The 27439-nt window shown below is 38.7% G+C and overlaps 1 protein-coding gene across 3 annotated transcripts in view; it reads right to left on the bottom strand.

Annotated features, from left to right (window-relative positions):
* Positions 1-27439, bottom strand: part of DCP1A (decapping mRNA 1A) — a 61528-nt gene that overhangs the window by 26683 nt on the left and 7406 nt on the right. For all 3 annotated transcript variants that reach the window (XR_004041865.3, XR_009565955.1, XM_030867433.2), the window contains exons 4-5: positions 5130-5196; positions 249-387 (exon numbers count right to left, since the gene is read on the bottom strand). Coding sequence is in view for 1 of the 3 variants with exons in the window: in XM_030867433.2 (XP_030723293.1) it covers positions 249-387; positions 5130-5196 (206 nt within the window). In the remaining 2 variants the exon portion in view is untranslated. The remainder of the gene's footprint in view (positions 1-248; positions 388-5129; positions 5197-27439) is intronic.

Here is a 27439-nt window from a genome sequence, read left to right as displayed (position 1 = left end):
ACAGGCTAACTCCTGCAGTCCAAGATCATTTTCTCCCACAGTAATTTTACAGGAATAGAAAAAGAGCATTCTAAATTTTCTGAGGTAAGAAAATGTCTTTCCTTATCTTTTAGGCTTAAAACTATAAGACATGTTTTCTTTTTGAACTACTTATTCCCGCTGGCCCTGGAGGTGACTTCGCCAGCCCACGAGCCCCCCGCAGGTCTCCTCCTCCCTTTAGTTCTCCCACTCAGCATGCAGAGTCTCACCCTCTCATACTCATCCTTGGCTCTGCTTAGCATCTCCAGGATGTCGATGGGCCTGTGGTCACTGCAGCCGTTGGCCTGGCTGGGACTCTGCTTATCCCGAGCTGCTTGCTGGGACCGCCGTGTCTCTTCTTCTACCACGCTACAGGAGGAGAACCAGGTTTTAGAAAGACCTCTTTTGATACAATCTGACCCAAGAACTCTTTTGGTGTCCATCTTCCAAGGATACAGGAAGAATGCCACATGGTAACATTGTTCTCACAATACAAAACACAGAGCCTCGGTTACCCCATCCCAGGAGTATTCAACTACCTACTTCACCACCTCACTCACAACAGTACCAACCAATATATTTAACTGTCAGAAGGCCCAAAATACAGAATTCCTTTCCAGAGTGGGTAGAAGTAGGTACCTTTAAAACTCTACTGAATTATCTCATTCTCTCTCTTTTTTAAAAGTATGTCAAAATCAGTCAAACTAACTGGTGAAGTAAATTTGAAAATGGACAATGCCACCAAGACCAAGGAAGGCTGCACAGTTGAACAACCCCTGGGGAGAGTGTGTATTGATAATGGGGTAGCAAGGAGAAAGATCAGCTTCTTGAAAACGGAGGTCTTGGTGAATCTTCAAAAGTTAACGATAGCACTACAAGCAAACAAAAGATTTCCCTTGTTCTCTCCTTAAAAAAATCACTAAGTGGGTGACTGAGGTTAGGGTGACTGTGGTGATGCTCTTTATTTTGATTGGTGCTGCTTAAACTAATTCTGCACTTGAAAATATATAAAGCATGAAAAGTCAAGGTCTAAGTCGAGGGTTGTGGTCTTCAAATCTATCTGAGGGGTTTCATTTCTTAGGAACATCCTCTCTCACCTGCCACATATTAAAGTCTGAAGCAATTATAGCAAAATGTGAGAAACTGAAAGCTGGGTGGTGAGCACATGGATATTTTATTGTTTCTTATATTTTTCTTCAAGCTTGAAATAAAAGTAATAAATTTTAATGAAGCAACTAGTCTTTTTTTCTTTTAAAGATCCATTCAGGTTTCAATCCCAACTGTAATGAATAGGCCTACCTGCCATGGGGTATTATAGGTACAGCCACAACTTGATAATCATATTAATTGAGAACTTTCAGACAGTGATGATGACAGGCAATAAAACAATTCAGTAGCAAAAGGCTTGTTTTTATGGACTAAGAGGAGTAGGACAACAACAGGCCACCCAGTGTCAGCTTTACTGCTTTAAAACAGCCTGTCCAGGAACTCCCAGTAGTGTGTGTGGGATGGTTCTTTTATTTGAAAATACTGGGTTAAACAATATTAAACAGATTTTTTTTTAAACAGCAAAAACATTCTGAGTTTTTAACATGCTAAAATGTATTATGATTCTCCAAGGATGGGCTTATAGATTTCCCCAAATTTATTTGACCGTAGAATCTTCTCTTGAAGTAGGATTCTTATTTGGAAAACGCTGCTTTAAGGTAATGGTATCATTTCTCTATTTAGATTCTTACAGCTCTTAATAGGATTATTATTTATAAAACAAATGTAGAATCATGGACTTGATGGCAGACTGAAAGAAGACAGGCATGTGATATGAGGATCAGACCAATTAGAATATTGTTTCATTTATATCCATACTGGTAATCAACTCTTGGGAAAGAAATACTGTATTGTGACAACTGTGAGGCCTGTTGCAAAGGAAAAAAAGACTGCAGAGATCTACATTGGTTATTTCTTGATGGTAGATTACAAGCAATTTCACTTTCTTTTTTTGTACTTCTCTTCATTTTCCATAATTAACAGGCACTCTTTTAATAATCGGAAAAAAGAGTACTATTAAAAATGACTAATTAGTTAATACTCAGTTATAGGCCACATCAGCCTGAATCCACCTTCTTGCTCTCCTACATAGCTTCTCAGTTCTTAGTAACACCTTTCGGAATAAATCAATTTTTTACTTGAAGAATTTTTATTATATTGTGGCTGTCAAAACAGTGATAAGAACTAGATTTAACAGAATGGGCAATAATGGGCACTTTTATTTAGATGCACAATATGCCCAAAAGAATTTTACCTGTATTTCTGGTTAAGAGAGGTGATATTCTAAAATATGTAGCAAATAGAGGCTGTATGCAGGCAAAGTTAGAGCAAAGAAGGATAAAGTAACCTTTTTATCTTTGGTGACCAGAACACCATTTATCACAAAGTTAATGTTAACATTAGGTATTCTCTTCAGCCATAAATAGGCCAGACACTTGAAAACTCACTATCAACAGTTTCATGAGGGCATTCACTAATCAGTTTCAATACCACCCCTGCTTCTAGTAAAACAAGCTTAAAGCTTAAGCAAATGTCCCTCTTTTGGGCATTTCTAGTGAAGGAACCCTGAATGTCCTTCTTTTTTCTTTCTGCTTCCTGTTTCTACTTTCTCATCCTATTTCTAGGCTCAATACAATAGTTTCAGATAGGCCTTCAGTCTTCTGCTTTATCTACATTCTGAAGCCTTGCCTTAGGTGTACCACCTGCCCTGAGAGAGAAGAAAGCTCAAAATGGTTTCCTGCAAATAGCTGTTAGTTCTGCAAGAGCCAGGTTCTCTCACTTTGGGCCCAAAAGCTCTCAATCTGCAGGAGAAAGTCTATATATTAATATATTCCAAAGCATAGATATTTAAGAAAAATATTCTGGATTTCAGGACAACCAAGAATCAACAAATCTTTGTCTTCTAAGTTATCAGAAGCTGCCTCTGCTGTCACTTTCAGAACTACAAAATAGTCAAATAAATGGGTTTGTAAAAAAAAGTTTATCTTTTTTTTTTTTTTAGAGAAAAGTTGTTCTAAAAAGAAAGTCTGGTTCTAGAGAGCCAACAACACATTTTCAAATGAATGACACAAGTTCATAAGGAACAATGTCCTTGGGGTGCACACAGTAATAAACATGGCCTGCCAGTGGCTCATAGCTACAGCAAACAAAGCAGGAAGCAGATAAACATCCAATTGAGACATGTTAGCAGTCCTGGACTAAAACGTGGCCTTAGCCATGTGCACTTCTTTTAAAATGCAAATATACCTGGAACTGAGATTTTGGGCCTAATTATTTACACTTTTACAAGAATTAGTTTAAAATTAGACTGTTAAAAAGAAAATTAAGACTGTTTTCCCCCACGCATGTAGGTAAAAACCTTGCAGGAGAGCAAAGGGAATTTTGATTTGACAGAGGGGAAAGAGAGGTCTGCATTTCTGAGGAGATTCAGGCAAAAATTGCAAAGGAAATATAAGTGCACCAGAACTTGCCACCCACTGCATCAGTTTGTCCAGAGCTCTGTAGCACCTCAGGCCCCTCCAGCACCTAAGTGTCTTGGGCTCCCAGAAACCAGAATGGCAATACCAGCAATACAGATAAGCCACATGAGGGGTGGCTTCTGTGGGCCAGTCTGAGAAAGGTCGATGAACCATCCCTCAGAACATCAATCCAATGAAAATTACTTTCCAAATTCCAAGATTCTGGTTTATAAGAACTCTCCTGGAACATAATCCATTAGAGGATTGGGGACTACTAAACCTAGAATCTGTGTCAAAAATAAGTTCTCTTAAAGGAAGTAGCCACGGATGTGTGCAGAAGTTCTCTATCAGTTACTGAACACAGTTCTATCTGCTACAGTGGATATCTGGAGAGAACCTAAGTCAGATCCACTGCATGTGCTGGTTAGGCTGTGCACTGGATATAGAGGAAAGCCTCTGGAGCTAGGCAGTTCATATGGCTCTAACCACATGTTTAACAGTTAAATTATGATCTGTCTGCAGGACTGAATACAATGCAGTCATTATAAATACTAGAATGCCCTGGAAAAATGCTGTTGACATGAAAAGTAGGATGTACAGTATGATCTTACTTTTGTAAGTGTAAAGAAAAAAGTGTTGCTTGCCATTCCAGTTCAAGAAACATCAAGCCTATAGCTACTGCAGTTGCCCACAGAGAGTGTGCCCTGAGAGGAATTCAGAATGGAGAAAAACAGGAAACATTCTGTGCTTTGGATATACTGGTCCTTAGATTAAGATGCATATCTAAGGAATCATTTCAATGACCCCAGATTCTTGCATCTTCTCATACATAGAAAAGCACTAAAATCATCAACTTGAGATGTCTGTTCTTTGCTATTGGCAGTAATCTTTTGATGCTTGACTACATGTTTTTCTCAGCAAAAAAGTTCATATATCCTCATTCTTTTGGCATTCCATTCTCTAGCTCCTTTTTTTTTTTTAATTAAAGTATTTTAAAATTCTTGTTACTATTGCTGAGGGTCATATTTTGAATTCTTTTCTTTCTTACCTTTTTGGTTTAAAAACAAAGTAGTCTTTAGCTGGTTTCAATTATGTAAATATATTTTTTCCTATGGTATTTTCCTCTTGGTGGTAACATCTTAAGTAGATGTTTTTTTCTGATGTATATATATTAAAAAAAAGTTCATATATATCCTGGCTCCTCCTTTACCTCCTGGGAGCAGTTCCTCAGAGCTCTCTGAGAGGCTATCTCCCAGGCTATAGTGCTCAGTAAGGTCACTGAATAAAAATTAACTCACAACTTTTATGTTGTGCATTGTTCTCTCAGTGGACGTAAGAAACAATCACACACATCAACCGAAGGTACACGTAAAGAAAAAGACTGGAATCAAACAGACAAAAACGGTAATGCTAGTAAGTAGTAGGATTATAGATAATTTTAGATTTCTTTAAGCTTGGCTGCCTTTTTCAAAACTTTGACAATAACAGGAAATCAGGGGAAAATACGAGTTAGTGGACTCCAGTAACAAAGAGAAAGGGGAAAAGTCATTTTTTCATCTCCCATATATCACTAATTAAATCTATGGTGTAAACAGAAATACTTACTCGGCCATGAGTTTGGCTATGCGGTGACAGTCATTCTTGTCATAAAACCAGATACTGTATATTGACACTTGAAAAACAAAGAAAAAAAAATAAGGGGAAATGAGGTTTCAATACTTGGGTAATATGTAAGTAACATATTATCACCATAAAATGTCACAGAATTTACCATTAGGACCTCAAACTGTTAACAGTTACTCTAAAGAAAAAAAAAGCCTCCCCGCAAACTGTTTAATAATAAAATTATTAATAAAATTAGGACAGCTAAAATATTCAGATGAAAATTGCAAAAATTGTTGGTTTTAGACATCATTACCAGATCTCATCAAGCTTAAGATGCCACTAAAGTACAAGATAAACTATTATTTTATGTATTATCAAGAAAAAAAATGCTGCCAATTAAACTAAGAATTAACATTGATTGTGTGGAAAGGGAACGTTGCCTACCATTCCAGTAAATATCGTATGTTGCCCTAGCCTGCCATCAAGCCATCAGCCACTGCAGCGCCCCCTACCCCCCTATGGTGAGCCCTAAGGCAAATTCAGGATGGAGACAAACAGCAAACATTGTGTGCTCTGGATACTGGCCCTAGATAGTTGCATATCTAAGATGTCTATCTAAGGAATAATTTCAATGGGCCCAGACCTTGCATCTTCCCGTACACACAAAAGCACAAAAATCATTAACTTAAGGTATCTACTTTTTGTGATTAGCAGTAATATTTTGATGTTCAACTACATGTTTTCAGCAAAAACTCCTACATATCCTGGCTCCTCCCTTACCTCTTTGGAGCATTCTTCAGAGTTATCTGAGAAGCTATCTCCTGGGCAATAGTCCTCAGAAAGGTCTCAATAAAATTTAACCTGCAACTTTTAGGTTTCGTTTTTCTTCACTTGATAATTGTAAAATGCTTTCCAAATTGATAGTCAAATGTGGGGAAAAAGGTGTCTTAATCGTTGAAAACCATGTTCCAAAACCAAACACCAGAACCTTTATGAGTCTCTTGAAATTTAAGAATATAAAATTAATACCACATTACAGTAAAAACAAAGCTTTAAAAAACAAACACCAACTCCAGACCCATCCTATGATCGACTCTATTCACACGTGAAATGGAAGTGCCCAGGCTGAGCTCCATATCACACTTCTTTTCCAATCTTTTATTCCCAGTATGGTGATTACCACTAAGAAAGCCCCCACAAAACACTGAATAATAAACAAGCTCCTGCTGTATAGCACAGGGAACTATATTCAATATCCTGGGATAAACCATAATGAAAAAGATAATAAAAAAGAATGTATATATGTATATAGCTGAGTCACACTGCTGTACAGCAGAAATTAACATCGTAAATCAATTATACTTCAATAAAAAAATAAAGAAAAACACTGGTGAATGGATAGATGAACTTTATAAAGATGACTAAATATAAAACTACTGTAAATACTTTTTAAAAAATATTTATTTATTTTTGGCTGCGTTGGGTCTTCCTTTCTGCACACGGGCTTTCTCTAGTTGCGGTGAGCAGGGGCTACTCTTCGTTGCGGTGCACAGGTTTCTCATTGCGGTGGCTTCTCTTGCTGTGGAGCACGGGCTTCAGTAGTTGTGGCACGTGGGCTCAGTAGTTGTGGCTTGCGGGTTCTAGAGTGCAAGCTCAGTAGCTGTGGCGGATGGGCTTAGTTGCTCTGCAGCATGTGGGATATTCCCAGACCAGGGCTCAAACCCTTGTCCCCTGCATTGGCAGGCGGATTCTTAACCACTGTGCTACCAGGTAAGTCCAAAACTACTGTAGATGCTTTTTAAAAAAAATTTATTTTCTTTATTTATTTTTTATTTTTGGCTGTGTTGGGTCTTCGTTGCTGCACGGGCTTTCTCTAGTTGTGGTGAGCGGGGGCTACTCTTTGATGCGGTGCGTGGGCTTCTCATTGCGGTAGCTTCTCTTGTTGAGGAGCACAGGGCTTCAGTAGTTGTGGCACGTGGGCTCAGTAGTTGTGGTGCATGGGCTTAGTTGCTCCGTGGCATGTGGGATCTTCCCAGACCAGGGCTCGAACCTGTGTGCCCTGCATTGGCAGGTGGATTCTTAACCACTGCACCACCAGGGAAGCCCCAGATACTTTTTGAATTTATTTTTTTACTTGAACTTTTAATTTTTATACAATTTTTAAAGGTTACTTTCCATTTACAGTTATTACAAAATTTTGGCTGTATTCTCTGTGTCGTACATATAAATACTTTCTGGATAAGGTAGATATACTGAATACATAAGTCAAAATAAACATAGCGATAGGCATGGCTCATTGCTATAATGTGCACCCTCTGTGACACAGCACATCCCAGGTTGCACCCCCTTTCATACTTACTGTGACTCTCTGGCACAGGAAGGGCAGATATGCTTTTATTTTTTAAAATTAAACTTTTAGGTTTGAAATAATTGTAGCTTAACATGCAACTGCAAAAAATAAACAGAGATCCTGTGTGCCCTTTGTTTGTTCCAGTGGTAACATTTTGTAAAACTATAACATAATATCACAGCCAGACTACTGACATTGATAAAATCAAGATACAGAACATTTTGGGACTTCCCTGGTGGCCAGTGGTTAAGACTCTGCCCTCCCAATGCAGGGGGCCCAGGTTCGATCCCTGGTCAGGGAACTAGATCCCACATGCATGCCACAACTAAGAGTTCACATGCCACAACTAAGGAGCCTGGAAGCCACAACTAAGAAGCCCACCTGCTGCAACTAAGACCCAGCAAAACCAAATAAATATTTTAAAAATATATATTAAAAAAAAAGATACAGAACATTTCTGTAACCACAGGGATCCCTGTTGCCCTTTTATTGCCACAGCCATCTCCGTTGATACCCCTCCCCCATCTCTGACCCCTGACAAGCACACTAATCTGTTCTCCATTTCTATAACGTTGCCATTTCAAGAATGTATTATAAATGGAAACATAGAGGATGCAACTTTTTGCAACTGACTTTTCTGTCTCAACATAATTCTTTGGATATTCATCTAAGTTGTTGCTTGCATCAATAGTTTGTTCCCATTTTTTGCTGAATAGTATTTCATGGTATGGATGTACTAGTTTATTTAACCATTTGTCCACTGAAGGACATCTGGAGTGTTTCCAGTTTTTGGCCATTATGCATAAAGCTGCTATGTTCGGGTACAGGTTTTTGTGAACCTAAGTTTTCACTTCTCTGGGTTAAATGTCCAAAAGTACAGTTACTGAGTCACAGTAGTTCCATGTTTTTTAAAGAGAAACTGTTAAACTGCTTTCCAGTTTTACAGTGGATGACACATCTAGTCTCTGTGCATCCTTGCCAGCATTTGTTGTTCTATTTTTACCTTTATGCATTCTGATAGGTGCATAGTGGTAACTCATGGTGGATTTAATTTACATTTTCCTAATGGCTAACGTTACTGAACGTCTTTTCATCTGCCTGTCATCTGTATATCCTCTCTAGTCAAATGTCTGTTTATGTCTTTTGACCCATTGGATTGTTTTTTAAACTGTTGAGAGTTCTTCATATATTCAATATACCAGTCCTTTGTCAGACTTGTGGTTTGAAAATATTTTCTCCTTTGTTGTTTTTTTTCATCCTCTTCACGAGGTCCTTCCAGAGCAAAAGTTTTTAATTCTGACAAGGTGCAATTTATGAGTTTTTCCTTTTATGGATTATGCTTTTGATGTCAAGTCTAAAAACTATTTACTGACCCCTAGATTCAAAATTTTATCCTGGGCTTCCCTGGTGGCGCAGTGGTTAAGAATCTGCCTTGCCAATGCAGGGGACAGGTTTCCAGCCCTGGTCCAGGAAGATCCCACATGATGCGGAGCAACTAAGCCCGTGCACCCCAACTACTGAGCCTGCGGTCTAGAGCCCGTGAGCCACAACTACTGAAGTCTGAGCGCCTAGAGACTGTGCTCTGCAACAAGAGAAGCCACTGCGATGAGACGCCCATGCACCGCAATGAAGAGTAGGCCCTGTTATCTAGAGAATGCCTGCATGCAGCAATGAAGGCCCAAAGCAGCCAAAGGTAAAATAAATAAATAAAAATTTTTATCCTGTTTTTTCCCTAAAGGGTTTATAGTTTTACATTTAAGATGGTGATCCATTTTGAAGTTTTTTTGGGGAAAAAAAGGTTTAGGTTAATGTTCTTTTTTTTCTTTTTGGTGCAACTGTTCCAGTATTATTTGTTGAAAATGCTCTCTTCTATTGAGAGATCTTTTGTACCTTTGTCAAATATGAGTTGGGCATATTTGTGTGTGTCTATTTCTGGATTCTTTATTCTGTCCTATTTATTTGTTTATCCCTCTACCAATACCACATCATCTTGATTACTGCAGCTATATATAGGCTTTAATATTGGGAAGAATAATTCCTCCACTTTATGCTTCTTTTTCCAAGATCGTTTTAGCTTCTAGGGTCTGTGTCTTTCCATATAAATTTTAGAATAAGTTTGTCTATGCCTAAAAAAATCCTTGCTGGGATTTTGACAGGACTTGGGAAGAGCTGACATCTTTAGTATGTCAAGTCCTTCAATGCACAGATATAGCACATGTCTCCATTTATTTAGGTTTTGATTTCTTTCATTTTGTAATTTTCAGCACACATACCCTGTATATTTTTTGTTATGTTTACCCTAAGTATTTAATTTTCTTTGTAGAGATTATGAATGGTATTGTTTTTAACTTGGGTTTCCACAGGTTCATTGTTAGTATGTAGAAGTCTGATTGATTTTTGTGTGTTGATCTTGTATCCTCAGACCTTACCAAACTCACTTATTAGTTCTAGGAGTTTATACATAGACAATCATGTCATTTGTGAATAGAGACAGTTTTATTTCTTCTTTTCCAATCTGTAGCCCTCTTCTTTTTTCTTTTTTGCCTTATTGCAGTGGCTAGATCTTCTAGTGCTATGTTGAATAGCAGTGATGACAATGGATATCCTTGTCTTGTTTTCAATCTTAGAAGGAAGACATTCAGCCTTTCACTTATGATATGGTGGATTAGAGTGACTGATTTTTAATATTGAACAAGCTTTGCAGATTTGGAATAAGGCCCATTTGGGCATAATTTATATTTCTTTTCTATATATTGTTGGCTTTGCTAATATTTGGTTAAGGATTTTTTTCATCTAAGTTCATGAGAGATACTGGTTTGTGGTCTTTTTTTTTTTGTACTTTGTCTTGTTTGGGTATTAGAGTAAATACTGGTCTTACACAATCAGTTGAGAAGAGTTCCTTCCCTTTCTGTTTTCTGGAACAAACTGTGTAAAATTAGTGTTAATTCTTCTTTGAATTCTCCAGTAAAACCATCTGGGCCTGAAGATTTCTTTTTTGAGAGCTTTAAAATTATGGATTCAATTTCTTTCATGGCTATAGGACTACTCATGTTATCTATTTTATCTCGGTTGAGTTTTGCAGTTTGTTTTTTTCAAGAAATTGGTCCATTTCTTCTAAGTTGTCAAGTTTATGAGTATAAAGTTGTTAATAGCATTCTCTTATTACAGAGGATGTGTAGTGACATTGTAAGCAGATACGGTAGGAGGTCCCAGGAGAAAGAGAACCAGGCACAGCTTTCTTGACAGAAGAGAAGCCATTTTTGGCCTAAGACATTTTGTGTTCTAAGCCTGGCCATCATGCTTGCCCCTGAACAGGTCCCAGTAACTAATGATCTTAAGGGAACAAAAGAATGCAGAAATAAGCTATTATCAGGCAAGAGAAGTAACAATAACAAAGATAACATATCAGTCTTAGACTCCCAGTTCTGTTTCAATGGTAAGACTAGCCTGAAAAGCTCAACCACCAGATCAACTGAAACCTAAGGAATGATGATGTTGACCTTTTCTGACCCTCAATCAACTATAGAAGCTTGGACTCTGTGGACCACTCAAGCCCCTTCATGAATATGCATGTATCCTTAGCTTAAAACTCCCCCAATTTTGCTGTTCAGGGAAACCCTGCTTTGGGAAAGCCCAGTAGTTCTCAATTGCTGCAAGTAATAATAAATCCTTCCGGGTTTCCCTGGTGGTGCAGTGGTTGAGAGTCCGCCTGCCGATGCAGGGGACACGGGTTCGTGCCCCGGTCGGTCCGGGAAGATCCCACATGCCGCGGAGCGGCTGGGCCTGTGAGCCATGGCCGCTGAGCCTGCGCATTTGGAGTCTGTGCTCCACAACGGGAGAGGCCACAACAGTGAGAGGCCCGCGTACCGCAAAAAAAAAAACCCCAAAAAACAAAAACAAAAAAAATAAATCCTTCCTTCTACTGATGTTTGGCTTGGTTTTGTCTTTTGGCTCGACACCCACCAAGAGGCAAACCCAGTTTGGGGGTAACAACGTCCACTATTTCATTCCTGATATTGCTAATCTGTGTCCTGTTTTTGCTTTTGTTAGTCATTACTAAAGGTTTATCAATTTTATCGACTTTTTCAAAGAACTTTTTTTTTTTTTTTTGCAGTATGCGGGCCTCTCACTGTTGTGGCCTCTCCTGTTGCTGAGCACAGGCTCCGGATGCACAGGCTCAGCAGCCATGGCTCATGGGCCCAGCTGCTCCGCGGCACGTGGGATCTTCCCAGACCGGGGCACGAACCCGCGTCCCCTGCATCAGCAGGCGGACTCTCAACCACTGCGCCACCAGGGAAGCCCTCAAAGAATCAACTTTTTGTTTCATTGGTTTTTCTCTATTTTCATCTTTTCAATGTCACTGATTTTTCTGTTCTCATCTTTGTTCTTTCCTTACTTCTGTATGCTTTGAGTTATTTTATTTTGTTCTTCTTTTCCTAATTTCTTGAGGTGGGAATTTAGTAGACTCCTAGGCAGTGTTGCTTGAAGGGGTGAGAGAAGTTTCCCATGGCTAGGCCGTCTGGTATGCCTTTAGTGGGGAGCCTCTGACCTTCAGAGATGAAGACTGCTACCCAGGCCAGGCTGGTTGTGATGTGACTCCTCCCCTGCTCCCACCACACCTTCATGAACAGGAGGGAACATATTACCCCAGTGGCCACTTATTGTCAGTAGGGCTTCCAATCCTTCCTGCCAGTTTTGCTGGGCTCACCTGGTATTGTTGACAGGACTCCCATTTGATCTGGGAGAGGAATGAGCCTAACTGGGGCACCCTCCTTTGCTACACTGGAGGTCAAGAAACACCAGGCCTGGGTCCCCTTCTTCTGTTGGGGTGGGAGGGTTGTAAGACAACATGCTGCTGTGTTGTTCTTTGAGTTCTGGGTCCCGCACCAGATCATCTTCCTCTTTCTACTGTTCAGAGTTTTCCTGATTGTCTTTTGTGTTACTTCTGGTTTTTATAGTTGTACTTAACAGGGTAGAAGCAAAGAAAGACAAATCTATGCCATTTTGTTTGGATCATTAGTCTCATTATGTATGCTTATGGATGGAAGACTGAAGCTCATGGAAAGACTACATGACATTAATAAATCAGAGAAAAATAGTCTTATAACTAGAACTCAGGTCTTCTCATTCCTAGGCCAATAATCCTGCCGCTATACACCCAATGCCTCATTAGTTGAAATAATGTAAAATATTCTGTAGAAACAAAAGAGTTAATGGGCTTTAATTATGCTTGAAGACTAAAGCAACACATAAAAGAATAAAGTATAAATAACTGAATAAGTTAAAAATTATACACTAAAAGACTGACAGAATATAAAAAATATAAATGCTAGCACAAGAAACTTTAAATAAATTAAAAATCCTTTTTTATAACTACAATTTGAATTTCATCAATACACATTAACATATATTGATATTACCAATACACATTCATTTAGGAAGCCACTGTTAATAAAAAGCTTTTTTTAAAAAAAATTAAGGTATAAACAACATATTATATTAGTTTCAGGTGTACAGTGCAATGATTTGATATTTGTGTATACTGCAAAATAATTACAAGGCCAGTTAACATCCATCAACCATACACAGTTACAAAAAAATTTTTTTTCTTGTGATGAGAACTTTTAAGATCCGCTCTCTTAGCTACATTCAAATATGCAATACAGTACTATTAACCATAGTCACCATGCTGTACATTACATTCACATGACTTATTCATTTTATAACTGGAAATTTGTACCTTTTGACTTCCCTCACCCATTTTACCTACCCACCTCAGGCAACCACAAACCTGTTCTCTATATCTATGATCTCCATTTTTGGTTGATTCCACATATAAGTGGGATCATGCGATATTATTTTTTCCATCTGACTTATTTCACTTAGCATAATGCCCTCAAAGGCCAACCAAATGGAAGGATTTCATTCTTTTTTATGGCTGAATAATATTCCATTGTGTGTTCAGTTCTCCCAATACCATTTATCAGAGACTGTTCTTTCCCCATTGTGTATTCTTGGCTTCTCTGTCATAAGTTAATCAGCCATACATGCCTAGGTTTATTTGTGGGCTCTCTATTCTGTTCCATTGACCTATGTGTGTTTTTATGCCAATACCATACTGTTTTGATTACTACAGCTTTATAATATAGTTTGAAATCAGGGAGGGTAATGCCTCCAGCTTTGTTGTTCTTTCTCAAAATTACTTTGGCTCAGGACTTCCCTGGTGGTCCAGTGGTTAAGAATCCACCTTCCAAAGCAGGGGACATGAGTTCAAGCCCTGGTCAGGGAACTAAGATCCCACGTGCTGCGGGGCAACTAAGCCTGTGTGCTCTGGAGCCTGCGCGCCACAACTAGAGAGCCTGTGTGCTGCAAGGAAAGATCTCACATGCCTAAACTAAAGACGCAATGTAGCCAAATAAATAAATAAATAAATATTAAAAAGAAAAGGGGGCTTCCCTGGTGGCGCAGTGGTTGAGAGTCCGCCTGCCGATGCAGGGGACACGGGTTCGTGCCCCGGTCCGGGGAGATCCCACATGCCACAGAGCGGCTCGGCCCGTGAGCCATGGCCGCTGAGCCTGTGCATCTGGAGCCTGTGCTCCGCAATGGGAGGGGACACAACAGTGAGAGGCCCGTGTACTGCAAAAAAAAAAAAAAAAGATTTCTTTGGCTCTTCAGGGTCTATGTGGTTTCATACAAATATTAGGATTGTTTGTTCTATTTTGGTGAAAAATGTCATTGGAATTTTGACAGGGACTGCAATGAATCTGTAGATTGCTTTGGGTAGTATGGACATTTTAACGCTATTAATTCTTCCAATCCATGAGCATGGGATATCTTTTTTTTCTTTTTATAAATTTATTTATTTATTTATGGCCGCATTGGGTCTTTGTTGCTGTATGCGGGCTTCCTCTAGTTGTGGCGAGCAGGGGGCTACTCTTCGTTGCAGTGTGCAGGCTTCTCACTGCGGTGGCTTCTCTTGTTGCGGAGCACAGATTCTAGGCGTGCAAGCTTCAGTAGTTGTGGCACATGGGCTCAGTAGTGTGGCTCGCGGGCTCTAGAGTGCAGGCTCAGTAGTTGTGGCGCATGAGCTTAGTTGCTCCGCGGCACGTGGGATCTTCCCGGACCAGGGCTCGAACCCGTGTCCCCTGTATTGGCAGGCAGATTCTAAACCACTGTGCCACCAGGGAAGTCCAATGTGTCTTCTTCAATTTCTTTGATTAATGTCATAGTTTTCAGTGTACAATGAAAGCTATTTTAATGGCGAATTTTTTGTTTCACCCTGAATTAAGGTCATTACATTCTATAAAAGACTTCGTGGCCAATCACAACTTTAACAGTTTCTTTTCAATGGAAATAAAAGTTTAATTGGCTTTTTTATTGCCATTGTAGAGTGAGATAAAACACTGATATACAGAGTAAGTGAATGGTTTCATTTTAATCAATAAAGATCATGAACATGGATTTTTTTTTTTCCCTACTCTGGTCACAAGGGGGTTTCTCTGACCCCACATCTGGCCATGCGTCCTACCATGAAGCAGCCCAGGCTTGCTTTTGTTTTCTGAGCCGTCAGCCTGCTGTGAATAGTTCCCTGTGTTTGGAATCCATTTTCATCGCCCCTCTTCTGTTCACAGAACTTCAAAACACTACCAATGCTTCAAACAGAGTTAATATCCTTGAATAATAGATAATTCTGGAATATTTTATATGATGTAAGTTGACAGATTAAACTTACCTTTGACATCCCAATGGAAGAAGCACAGAAGCAACCCTGTTACAGAGGAGATAATTGCTAAGCATTATCTACCACAGGCTCTTAAGTTATGTTCCTTGCAGCTAAGAATTGCTCCAACATAGAGTAAATTGGATTGGGGTTCTGAAAAGACTTCATATATGGCAATCACACACAACTACCTTTCTCTAAATATGCCTCATCTGACCTTGGCTAAAGAACACACAAAATACAAGAGGCCAAATACAAAAGATACCAATATTTCTCTAACAGACAACCCCATACAACTTAGAGTGATGAGAAAAAAGGATGATATGCAGTACATCAGGCTCAGAGAGGAACACACAATATTACTGGGGGCTAAGCAGAGGCACTTAAGTATGTTTTCATAGGGGATTTGCAAACCAAACTCTTAAGAAAGAATTCCATATCAATAATCAAAGTAAGTCCACCCGAGCTGTCAACTTACTTTGACAAATCTTTACTTAAGCCCTACCCCCTTTCCTTTGAAGAAATACACTATAATTTAGAAATAAGATGCACACTTTCCACGCTTGTACATTATCAAGTAAACGGCCAAAAAAGAGCCAAACACTTTCAAAGGCATGCTGCAGAAGAAATAAAGATAAGGAAGCCATAATGATAGCTTAATGGGTAAAGGATAAGAGTCACACTCGATTCTGCCAAAAGCAGACCTGTAGAGGTTCAGACACGCATCAAAGAATCAGCTCTGTCTGCCAACATATCAAATGCTCAGTGCATGCAACTGGCAAGGAGGCCCAGGGAGCTGCCACTAAGCCTGTCACTGTCACTGGTGAAGAAAGACAGACAAGTTCACCAGATAGATAAAACCATGGAAGGCCTTGTCTCTAAACCAAAGCTAAGCATTCTTCCCTCAAGAGAACTTACACTCTAAGGCCCAACACATTTTTGTCAACAATTTGCTTGCTGAAACATCTTGATTAATTATACCACAGAGGATTTAGGGATGTGGCAATACCGTATAATTTTGCTATGGTAAATAATAATGGCATCCTGCTTTATAAGTGGCTTTTATCAATATGAAAGCAAATTATTTAGTTATTGGACACCCATCACATATCACGGCTGTTAACCATTGTCCCAAGTAAGTCATGCTGTTACTGAAGAGTTAGGGGGTGTGACAGGACATTTAAATACCTTTATGTTGTACTTCCATAAAAAATAGCAAAGTGCAGAAAAGTATATTCAAAATTAAACGTTTCCATTGCTTTTCTTTTTTCTTTTTATAACTTAAAAAAATTATTTATTTTATTTTTGGCTGCATTGGGTCTTTGTTGCTATGTGCAGGCTTTCTCTAGCTGCGGTACATGGGCTTCTCACTGCGGCGGCTTCTCTTGTTGCAGAGCACGGGCTCTAGGCACGCGGGCTCAGTACTTGTGGCTCGCAGGCTCTGGAGCACAGGCTCAGTAGTTGTGGCGCATGGGCTTAGTTGCTCTGCGGCATGCGGGATCTTCCCAGATCAGGGCTTGAACCTGTGTCCCCTGCATCAGCAGGCGGATTCTTAACCACTGAGCCACCAGGGAAACTCTCCATTGCTTTTCAAGTGACAGCCCTTTTCTTTTGAAAGTATGAAAAATATAATTGACAAAGATTAAAGTTATTGGATTGTTTAATACTGATAAATTTTAAAAAGCTGAAGGGCAAGACATCCATTTCCCTAGAGAGTCCTGTTTGAAGATCCAGGAGCCAATTATGATTTGATGTTATACCTCATTTTGCTTCTCATCTGCAGTGGCATATGGCACACACAAGATCAAGGAAACCCAAATTAATTTGGAGCCTTTATAAAATCCCTTGAGACTTCTAGAGATTCTGTGAACTGTCACAGAGCTGGGAATCACTCTCATGCACGTTGTCTTTTTATTCATTTATTATTTAGATCTGATCTACTTTCTAAAAGGATTTGAGGAGGCTGAAGATTTTCTCAGTATGGTGCCAAGCAGAAAAAGGGGTTTGATAAAGCTTTTTGGGGTTGAGTTATAGAATTATTATAAAATTTATGAAGATGACACCCACAAAGATCCCCGAGACCGGGGAACAAAAACAAGAAAATGTACTTTCAACATAACCAAAAATATTTACCCTAGAATGAGAAAGACCCTTCTGATTATAAAAGTACTGTTAAGAATGGAGTAGATGATACAAACACAAGCCTGCCCTGACAAGTGAAAAAGCAAATGCCTTGACAGATCATTTCCTTTAAGACAAGAATAAGCCTGGTGGCTCCTTATCAGTATCAAAAGGTTGGGAAAGAGAGAGAAGAGAAAGTCTCTGAGGTGGGGTAGGGTTTAGAACACAGACACACACACACACACACACACACACACACACACACGAAAAGGGGTATGGAGACAAAGATTGCGGACCTGGGATTACGACTGGAGACTGTGGTAGGTGGCAAACAGGCAGGTGAGGCAATGCTGTGAATCTATAAGTAAGGCTGGTAAGTGTAACTGGGTTATATCAGCAGCTTACCTTTTTTGGACAAAAGAACACACATATTAAAACACCACTGAACACTAACATGGCAGAGAAAGAGCACACCTTCTAAAATTTAAATTATAATGTCCATTTAGTAAACACTGATTAAAAGACTTAGGCCAGGAAATTAAAAATGCTATTTTGCAAGCTCTTTGGTTTGTTTCTAAATTTGGTTCCCCTCTCTAAATTAAATCAAGTCCAAAAATATTTACCAGCAATACTGCTTCCAAAGTCCCTTTTAACACTGTAATTTCAGTATAGGATTCAGACACATGAAATGACCACTGAATGTTTTGGGGGACTAGGAAAATAAACCCCGAAATATCACAACTGATGATTCCTATTTATAAACTTTTTATTCTTTAATGATGGGTAACCCTGAATAAAATAGTGAATCACACTAGGGTTTCACCTCTGCTGTCAGGATCTTTCGCCACTATTGCCAGACAGTACTTGCCACTCCCTAAGGCAGAGCTTCCCCTGAGCTGCAAGTGATTATGGGTGTGCCAAAATGTTGGATTCATCCAACCCCCACTAGTGGTCTATTCATCCCAGTGTCCCACACAAATCCATATTATCATTTTTATGTATCACAAGGGACAACAAAGGGTGGGAAGCATGGCCCTTGGCTTCCATGCAGCCAACTTCCTGTTTCCTGGGCTCCTAAAAATCTACACTTAGGGGTTTGGGAAACAGGTCAGACAGTGGTGTAAGAAAAGGGGGAACTTCTTTTCTCTCCTTTCTCTAACTTCTCTCCTACATGTTTTTCTACCAATTTACTAAGAGATTATCCAAACCAGGGTTGTAAGGCAAATGCCGAAGCGGGTATAAGAGACCTCAGGGTGTGATGGATCAGCGAGGCTCCGGTGAGCAGGCCCTACCCAGCGCTCTGCTGACTGTTAGTGCTTGCAGGAATGCAGGTGCTGTGTGGCCATACATGCCATTTTATCATAACAAGAAAAGGTAGATCTCCAGATGTGTGTGTGTAAAATACCCCAATTTTTTAAAAAAATTTTATTTATTTATTTATTTTTGGCTGCGTTGAGTCTCTGTTGCTGAACGCAGGCTTTCTCTAGCTGCAGTGAGCAGGGGCTACTCTTCGTTGCGGTGCGCAGGCTTCTCATTGCAGTGGCTTCTCTTGTTGCAGAGCCCAGGCTCTAGGCACACGGGCTTCAGTAGTTGTGGCTCGTGGGCTCAGTAGTTGTGGTTCGTGGGCTCTAGAGCGCAGGCTCAGTAGTTGTGGTGCACGGGCTTAGTTGCTCTGCGGCATGTGGGATCTTCCCGGACCAGGGCTCGAACCCGTGTGCCCTACATTGGCAGGTGGATTCTTAACTGCTGCACCACCAGGGAAGCCCAAATGCCCTAATTTTTAAAATGTTGGTAGTAAATGCTTATCCTATGCCTTCCTCTAACAAAAAGAAAAAGTTGAGCATGCCTAGAAGCAGTGACTTTGCAAGTAGCTCAGATCTGCCTGGACCCTCCAGGGGACTGAATGTCAGAGGGTTGTCTTGAGGTTTATTCTGCCCACTCCAGAGTGGCTTCAAATCTTCCTGGACAAGTGGTTACTCTGTTTCAATTTTTTACCTCCACAGTGTGCTTCCCTATATTAACACAAGGTGAAAACCTATACAACACATAGTAAGAAGTTTCTGCCACTTAGCTATAAGTAAATGTTGCTTTCCTTTTTGAGTTCTTGAAAGAGAAAACATTAATTACCTAAAAGAAATAAGTGGAGCATACATGGTTAACTTTTTAAATCTTTACAATTAAGATAACACTATAATTAAAAAAAAATTGCTTTTCCCCTGACAACACTACTTTGGGCGGGGCGGGGTGGGGGTGGGAAAGCCAGTAATTAATTAGGCATAATGAAAAGAATCTGCTTTGGAAATTCTGACACATTCACAGGCTCACGAAGTTAACAAGAAGGTACCTGATGGAGCTCTACTAGAATACTAAGTGGTGGCCTATGACAGGAAGCATTAAAGATTTTTGATATGTCTGACCTAACAGTGTCACCAGATCAGCCTTAGAGTCTAAGTCACTGTTTTCATGGTGTTTTTACCTCTTCAATCTACAAAGGTGGCAACAGCAAGGCTCTTTATCTTGGTTCAGAAGGCCAGACTAATGCAGCGCCACAGATCCTTCTTCTTTCACTGATTGCAGAATCATACCAACCACAGCAGCTGCTGCTGATGGGGGAAGACTGCCTGCCTTTCTTCAGGCTAAGTAAGAAGCAGTGTGCTGGATTCAAAGATCACAAAGAATGAACTGTGTAACTTTAAAAACTGTTTATAAATTCCTCTTTCAGTCTTGACGTAGAACTCACATTTTCTGAGTTGACAAATTGTAAACTTCTCTTGCAAGGAAATTTCCTGCACTGTGCTTTAAGTCTGAAGATTTGCGCCAAATGCCAGCAGCCACCTAGCACCTCTACTGTTCCGAGTCTTGCCCTTGAACTGAGAAAGGACAAGCAGAGACCAAGAAACACACACAAACACACACTACAGTATTTCTCCTACTAAAACTTTCCATTTGGCAGCTACATTTTCAACGCTATGGAAATGAATCTCCCTGCTTTTTCTAGTGATCTAATTTTAATTAAAAATGCTCTATATCAAGAGACTGATGCCCGATATAAAGGAAAAGTTACAAGTGAAACGGAAACGAAGGGGTACTTCGCACAGGTTTTTGGAGGTAAGTTCTTAAAAATATTAAATAGCGATAATATTTTTATATTCAATTGTTTTGTTATGGTGATCTGTTGTTGTTGTTAAGCTGGTTACAGAGTGAAGCTTTGTTGATTTTTTTCAAAAGTACTTCTGGATTATAGAAAACATTTTAAAATGAAAAGTGGCATTCAGTGGGAGATCCATGCCTTAAGGTGTTGGGTGGAGGAAACACGGAGTTGTCCTTGTTAAAATGATTATAGTTCAGTAAAAAGATGTCAAGTCTAACATGCACACAAAGTAAGATAATTGCTTCTCTTCTGGCTAAAACCACCACCACCAACTTGTCTAAGGACAGAATAAAGTTAGGTGTGAGAAGAGAAAATCTAGACTGTATACTTCTAATTCATGAATCAGTATTGCTGTTAAAAATGGCCAGGAAAAACAACACGTAAATACCCTCACAATCCCTCTGGTGGATCACATTTTCACTGTAACGAGCTTAATCATTCAAATTGGCAACTGGTAAGTCTCAAATCACAGATCTTAAATCATTAATTTTTACCACTAATTAACAGGGTTGTTTCAGGAATATGCGCAGCATTGGGATTAATATAGTAGCATATTTCTTTAAGAATCTTGACCTTTACCAGAAAGGCAGAGGTCTGACATTAAAAGTTCTAACACAATTTAAAGACTTCTGCTTATAATTTTCTAAGAAAATAAAACAGAATCTCAGAACTAGAAACATACATAAAATTCTTTAAAAGTACACAATACTGTTAATCAAAATGATATACCGTGTGGTAAAATGCTTAGCAAAAGATATTTAATAAACATTAATGAATTAAGATGTGCATCTGAATTAAATAATCACCTTGTTTGTTTAAAAACAAAGTAAAGGACAAAATAAATAGTTTTTGCAAAAGAAAATCATTAAATGCTAGAATCGATTTTACAGAGCTTAGTGGTACCACAAACCTTTATCTTAATATTTTCAATTAACAAGGTTATACTGTGAACTGTCTAGCTGTAACAAAGAAAAACCAGTTTTGCTTGCTTTCACTTTTTTGCTGATTCACATGCCAAATTTTGGATTTAAAAAAACTGCTCAGAACCTACCTTACAAAATGGCCTTGGGGCATGTCATAATTAAGTCACACACACACACACACACACACACACACACACACACACACACACACGCATACATACATATAAATAACAGATTCCAGGTTGCCACGTTCACCCTGAGAGATACCCACAGAAGTGGAAATCAAAGCACCCCTGACATTGATCTTGGGGAAAAGAACCTTCTAAGAGAAACATACTTAGTGAGGTATGTTTCTTGTAGCAGGTGCTCACCAAATGCTTGAAGGAAGAGTGGATAATAGAAGCACAATTTCCTCACTGTGGAGATAAATGTCCTGTGATAAGATCAGAAGTGTATAGATCGTATGGATGCTTTTTCAGAGGCCGGTTGCTATGTGGAGAACTACTCTAGTACCATTTACTGAACCTGACAGAACATTCTTCTCAGCATTTTTTAAGATGTGATGGAAGAGATTTTAAACTACTGACCCAGTTATTTTACTGAGTCCATTTATTCCTAAGTTTTGTTACACTGTGTTTTTTCCAGGAAATTGTCCATATAATCCAAGTTTTAAACTTACAGGCAGAAAGTTCTTCATAGCGGTTTCTTATTTTTAAAAAGTTCTTTGCAGTGGTTTCTTATTTTATTCTCTATATTTAGTTGCTCTATATATACAGTATATATTATTACTAGTATTGCCTATTATGCCTCTCCTTACTCTTTTTTTGTTGTTGTTGTTGGATCAATCAAGTTATAGGGGAGAGTTTTTTGTTTTGTTGATTTGCTCTACTGTTCTATTGCAATTCCTACTTTCTGCAATTAATTTCTACTCATCTATATTTTCCTTCAACTTAAAGATTTCTTTTTTCCTCTATAACTTTTGTGGCTGGGTAGCCTACATATGGTATTTTTTATAAAATTCTATACAGACTTGAAAAAAATGCAAATTCTTGAACTGCTAGAAGCAGGGTTCTTTATATGTCCATTAGATCAAGCCTAACTGTGTTGTTTAAATATCCCATAACCTTATTAAATTATCTGCCTTATCTGTCAATTACTGAGGTGGCCTGTTTAACTCTCCCATTATAATTATGGATTTTAAACATTTGATATGTAATTCTGACAAATATTAACACAAGGTAATACCAGTCTGGAATTGTTTTATCTTGCAGGTTATTTACTCCTTTTGTCATTATGTGGTAACTTTTATTCCTGATGATGTTTCTTACCTTAGAATCTATCATGTGTGATTTACATAGTTACATCAGCCTTGTTTGGTTAATAGTTACCTAACATATATCATTCTATCCCTTTACTTTCAACCTATCCTGGTTTTTGAGTTTTAAGTTTTTTGAAAACAGCATTTTAGGCAAATTCTGTATCTTTATCCAATCTCAGAATCTCTTTTAACTGGCAAGTACAGTTCACTTAACATTTGTTCTAAATACTGATTTATTTATTTCTGCCATTTTATTATAACTGGGCTATTTCCCATGGTTTCTATTTATGTTTTTCCTATCTTGACTTATACTGGCTTAAAATCAAGACATCCTATTTTTTGTTCTGCAGTGATTACCCTGAATCTTTTGGGTAATCACTTGACTTAAAAGTCTGTTGTTCATCAGTTTATTTACCCTCTTCTCAGTCTTGGGATGCTTTATGTTTGGAAAGCTTTTATCTTATATTATTGCTGTCTAGTATTTTTGCTTCACTTTTTTTTTTGGTTGGTTTTTTTTTTTTTGCGGTATGCGGGCCTCTCACTGCTGTGGCCTCTCCCGTAGCGGAGAACAGGCTCTGGACACGCAGGCTCAGCGGCCATGGCTCACGGGCCTAGCCGCTCCGCGGCATGTGGGATCTTCCCGGACCGGGGCATGAACTCGTGTCCCCTGCATCGGCAGGCGGACTCTCAACCATTGCGCCACCAGGGAAGCCCTGCTTCACCTTTTTAATACCTCTACTCAAACTAGTCATTTTATTGTTTTATACAGTTAATGCTTATTTTGATGTACCTTGTTTTCTTTGCTCATTATGGTTGTTGCTTAAATCTCATTACTTCTGTGTTAAATTTCCTTATTTCTGAACTATAGCCTTTAGAACTGCACTGGTAAAATTAAATTAATTAAACTAAATTAAGAAGTAATTTACAATTAAAAACTCAGTTGTACTAGGCACATTTCAAGTGTTCAATAGCCACATGTGACTAGTGGCTACCATGCTGGACAGTATTGCTTTGGAAGTGTATACAACAAGGGTCTGGGGAGACAACAGTTCTGTTTTTGTTGAAAAATGTCTTTATTTGCTCTCTTGAATTACTGAATTGTTTGTTTTTTCCTCAGTACTCTGCATATATTATTCCCCTGTCTTTCAAATTCAGTAGCTGCAATTAAATATGCTGTCAAACTGGTGCTCTTTGTAAATAATCAATCTCAAGCTTGGTTGCTTCTGTCTTTGCCTTTGATGTTTTACCATCTGTCCAGGTGTGTATTTATTTCTATTTACTTTGCTTGGGGCCTTATTTTACTGCCTAAATCTGAGACTTCTGTCTTTCATGGATTCTGGAAAATTCTCAGTCATAATCTCTTCAAATATTACCTCTCTATATATTTTATCATTCTGAAATTCTTCTCTGTCATATGTTAAACTTTCTAAGACTTTCCTATCCTATCCTCTCTTTCAAATTTTCCATTTTTTCCCTTTCTGGAATGCATCCTGGATAATTTTCTCAGATGTCTCTTCCAGTTCCCCAATTCTCTTTTCAGTTGTTATAAATTCACTGTTGAGTCCAGGTAGAGAGTTTATTTCAGTAACTAAAATTTTAATTTCTAGAAGTTTTACTTGGTTATTTTTCAAATCTTCCTATCATTTTATTTTATAATCTACATCGGATATTCATATCCATTAAAGTCTCTATCTGATCATTTCATTACCCAAAGTTTCTGCGAAGGGTTGGCTGTTTGTTTTATCGTAACTTTTACTGACTGAATTATTTCTTTGTATATATAGTAATTTTGGACCACGAGGCTTGTCAATAAGATGCCTGGGCAATCTGGATTAAGAATATTTCTCTCCAGAAAAGTTTTGTATTTGCTTTTGCCAGATGTTCTAGAGTACTCAACAGTTGACGATCAATTTTATGTTAATTTTTTGGCCTGGGTAAGAAATTATACCAAATGAATGATATAACTTGAATCTCAAATCTGCATGAGAGAGCTCATGGTTACAATTTTCAGGGGAGACATTTTCCCTCTAACTCATAGCCTAGACTGAGGTAGATTAGCTTGCCTGTCATCTCCCTAGGTTCGTGGGGATATCTCTGATATCCTTCTAATTTATTAATATATAACTCATTAGGGCACCTGGGTGAACGTTGGTATGTACGTCTCAGCTCCAATGAGCCACCTCGTGAGGGGTCAAGGTCTTGTCTCCTGATCCCATGTAATTATAATGGGGTCCTTATGTTAAGGAACGTTCCCTATCCCCAAGAACTCTTTAACCAGCTGGCGTCAGCACACAAGCTTCCCACTTTGGCTTTCAGTTTTCACTTTGATGCTGACCCATTAAAATGCCCCCATTCCCTTTCAGGCTATACTGTGCATTTAATATTTTATACAGCATTTCTAAGTGTTTATAGGAGGAAGATTTTCTGACATCATATTGCTGGACAGGAGTTTTTCTTTGATGTGCCTATGCCATAACTCCTCGAAATTCAGAGTTCGCAAGAATGGTTTTATAATCCAGTTAGCAAAATGGATTCTGTTCACAAATGAAAACAGAAGATCAGCAGATTGGTAGTAATGCATATGTTTACACAGCAAAAGAATTATGATTTTTCAACTAATCACAGATAAAATGAAAACTAAGTGTTTTTAAGGGAGATGTGTCCACAGATTAAAACAGCATTACATTATCCTACAAAATTTTAGCCAGGAGGGGGCTGTGTGTTCCAGCACACCATGACCCACTGATCAGAGTTTTAAAAAATTTGTAGCCTCCAAGATTTCTCATCTTTAACATATATTTATATATATTCAACTTATCATACCTCAGGCTGTCTAGTAATTGCCCTTACAACATTTGAATGTAATACTTGTAAAGGTAAACAGAGTTCCCAGCTTGTCATGGTGCTAATCAGAAGGGATGGAAAGAAGCACACTATGGGCCTAGGTTATAAGACAGCCCGTATAATATTAAAGTCTTTATGATTCTTTCACTAATAAGATCATGTGGCTTAAGTCCAAGATGGAGACAAAGTCTATAATATTTTATATTTGTAAGTGCCTGACAAAAAACCTTTACATATATGGTGCTCTCTTAAGATAAGCAGGTCAGATCAGTGGTTTAAGTGATTTATCCAAGGTTACAGTTGGTAAAATGGCAAAGCCTAGAATAGAATTCTTGTCTGCAAACTAAATTCCACGCAGAAGAGTGTTACCATGGCAAAGCCACCCTCAGGGATATCTTCTGCAGCCTTTGTATCTAGAAATCATTTGTAAATTTTAAAAAGGAATTACTAAATGAGAGGCATAAAAATCTAATCTAAAGCTTCCCAAGTGCTTGTTCAGTTCAGGTACGGCATAACAAAAGGGTGTGTTTCTGCATGGATCCATGCTTTAGACCTCTGTTGTCCAATATGGTAGCCACTGGTCTCGTATGGCTATTCAAAGGCAGATTGATTAAATTAAATAAACTTAAAAATAATTTTTTTCTTGGTCACACCAGCCACACTTCAAGTGCTCAACAGTCACATGTGGCTGGCTGGCGATTGCTACATGAGACAGTACCCATATAGAATCTTTCCATCATCATAGAGTTCTGTTGGATAGCACTGCTCTAGAATGTGGATTGATGAAGTAATGTTATTGTTGTAGCAGAGTAGAAAGAACATAGGTTTTGAAGCTCAACAGACCTAGGTTTGACTTCTGCCTGTCACTTATAACCTTTGTGACTCGAGCAAATTTCTTAACTTCTCTGGGACTCGTTTCCTCATCTGTAAGTTGGGAATCAGAAATAAGGTGCTGGGAACATCATTTTTGCTTAATAACTACAGAATCTGCAGTCTCCACAACCCTCACTGGGGTCTTGTGGCTGCCCAAAGTCCTTGCACAGTATACAAAAATATACTGCTTCCAAAAGGTTCAAGAGAATCACCAAAGCTAAGCTTCTGGAAGGCATAAGCATTTCCTCTGTAAGATTTTACCTTTCTCTTGGGGTGGTGGGGCTAGGGTGTGTGGGGAGTGTATAAAGAAAACCTAGGGAATTCCCTGGTGGTCCAGTGCTTTCACTGCTGTGGGCCGGGATTCAATCCCTGGTCGGGGAACTAAGATCCCACAAGCCGCAAAGAATGGCCAAAACAAACAAACAAGAAAAACCACTCAAAAAAATAAATAAATAAATAAAGCAAATAAATAAATAAAGCAAAACAAACAATTTAGAACTGGAAAAAGTTATAGCTCAATGTTCTCTCAACTCTAAAAACTGATTTAAGTGGAACTAGATCTGAGGGTGTAACTTGAGTAAAATGGGTCAGGTGTCTTGGTGGTATTTTCCAAAAGAAAACAACAGAAGAGCAGCTACAGAATCATGTACAATTACCTGTATACACAATCAGACACTAATTAACTTTTTATTTAAAGAACAATCCCTAAACAACTCAATAGCCTGCTGACCTGACAAGACTACTTTTTACTTTTAAGACTAGGTAGACAAAACATATACTCAAGAGAGGCCTTAACACTCCCAGAATCACTTTATGCTGCCTTTGTCACTTCTCCCTGATACAGCTATTCCTTTAAATACTTTCCCCAAGCTCCTCCTCTGGACTGTTTCTAATATATCCACAGTATTGTGCTTGACCTTTTCAGGCTTTTCTCTGGTCTGAAAGCAAACTGATGTGCTCTTGAATTTCTAATTAGCAATATCAGAAACTGTAAGGCCCTTGAGATGATT

This window comes from Globicephala melas, chromosome 11 (assembly GCF_963455315.2).
Source record: "Globicephala melas chromosome 11, mGloMel1.2, whole genome shotgun sequence".
Lineage (NCBI taxonomy): Eukaryota > Metazoa > Chordata > Mammalia > Artiodactyla > Delphinidae > Globicephala > Globicephala melas.
The sequence above is the reverse complement of the archived record's forward strand: the minus strand, read 5'-3'. Positions and strand labels throughout refer to the sequence as shown.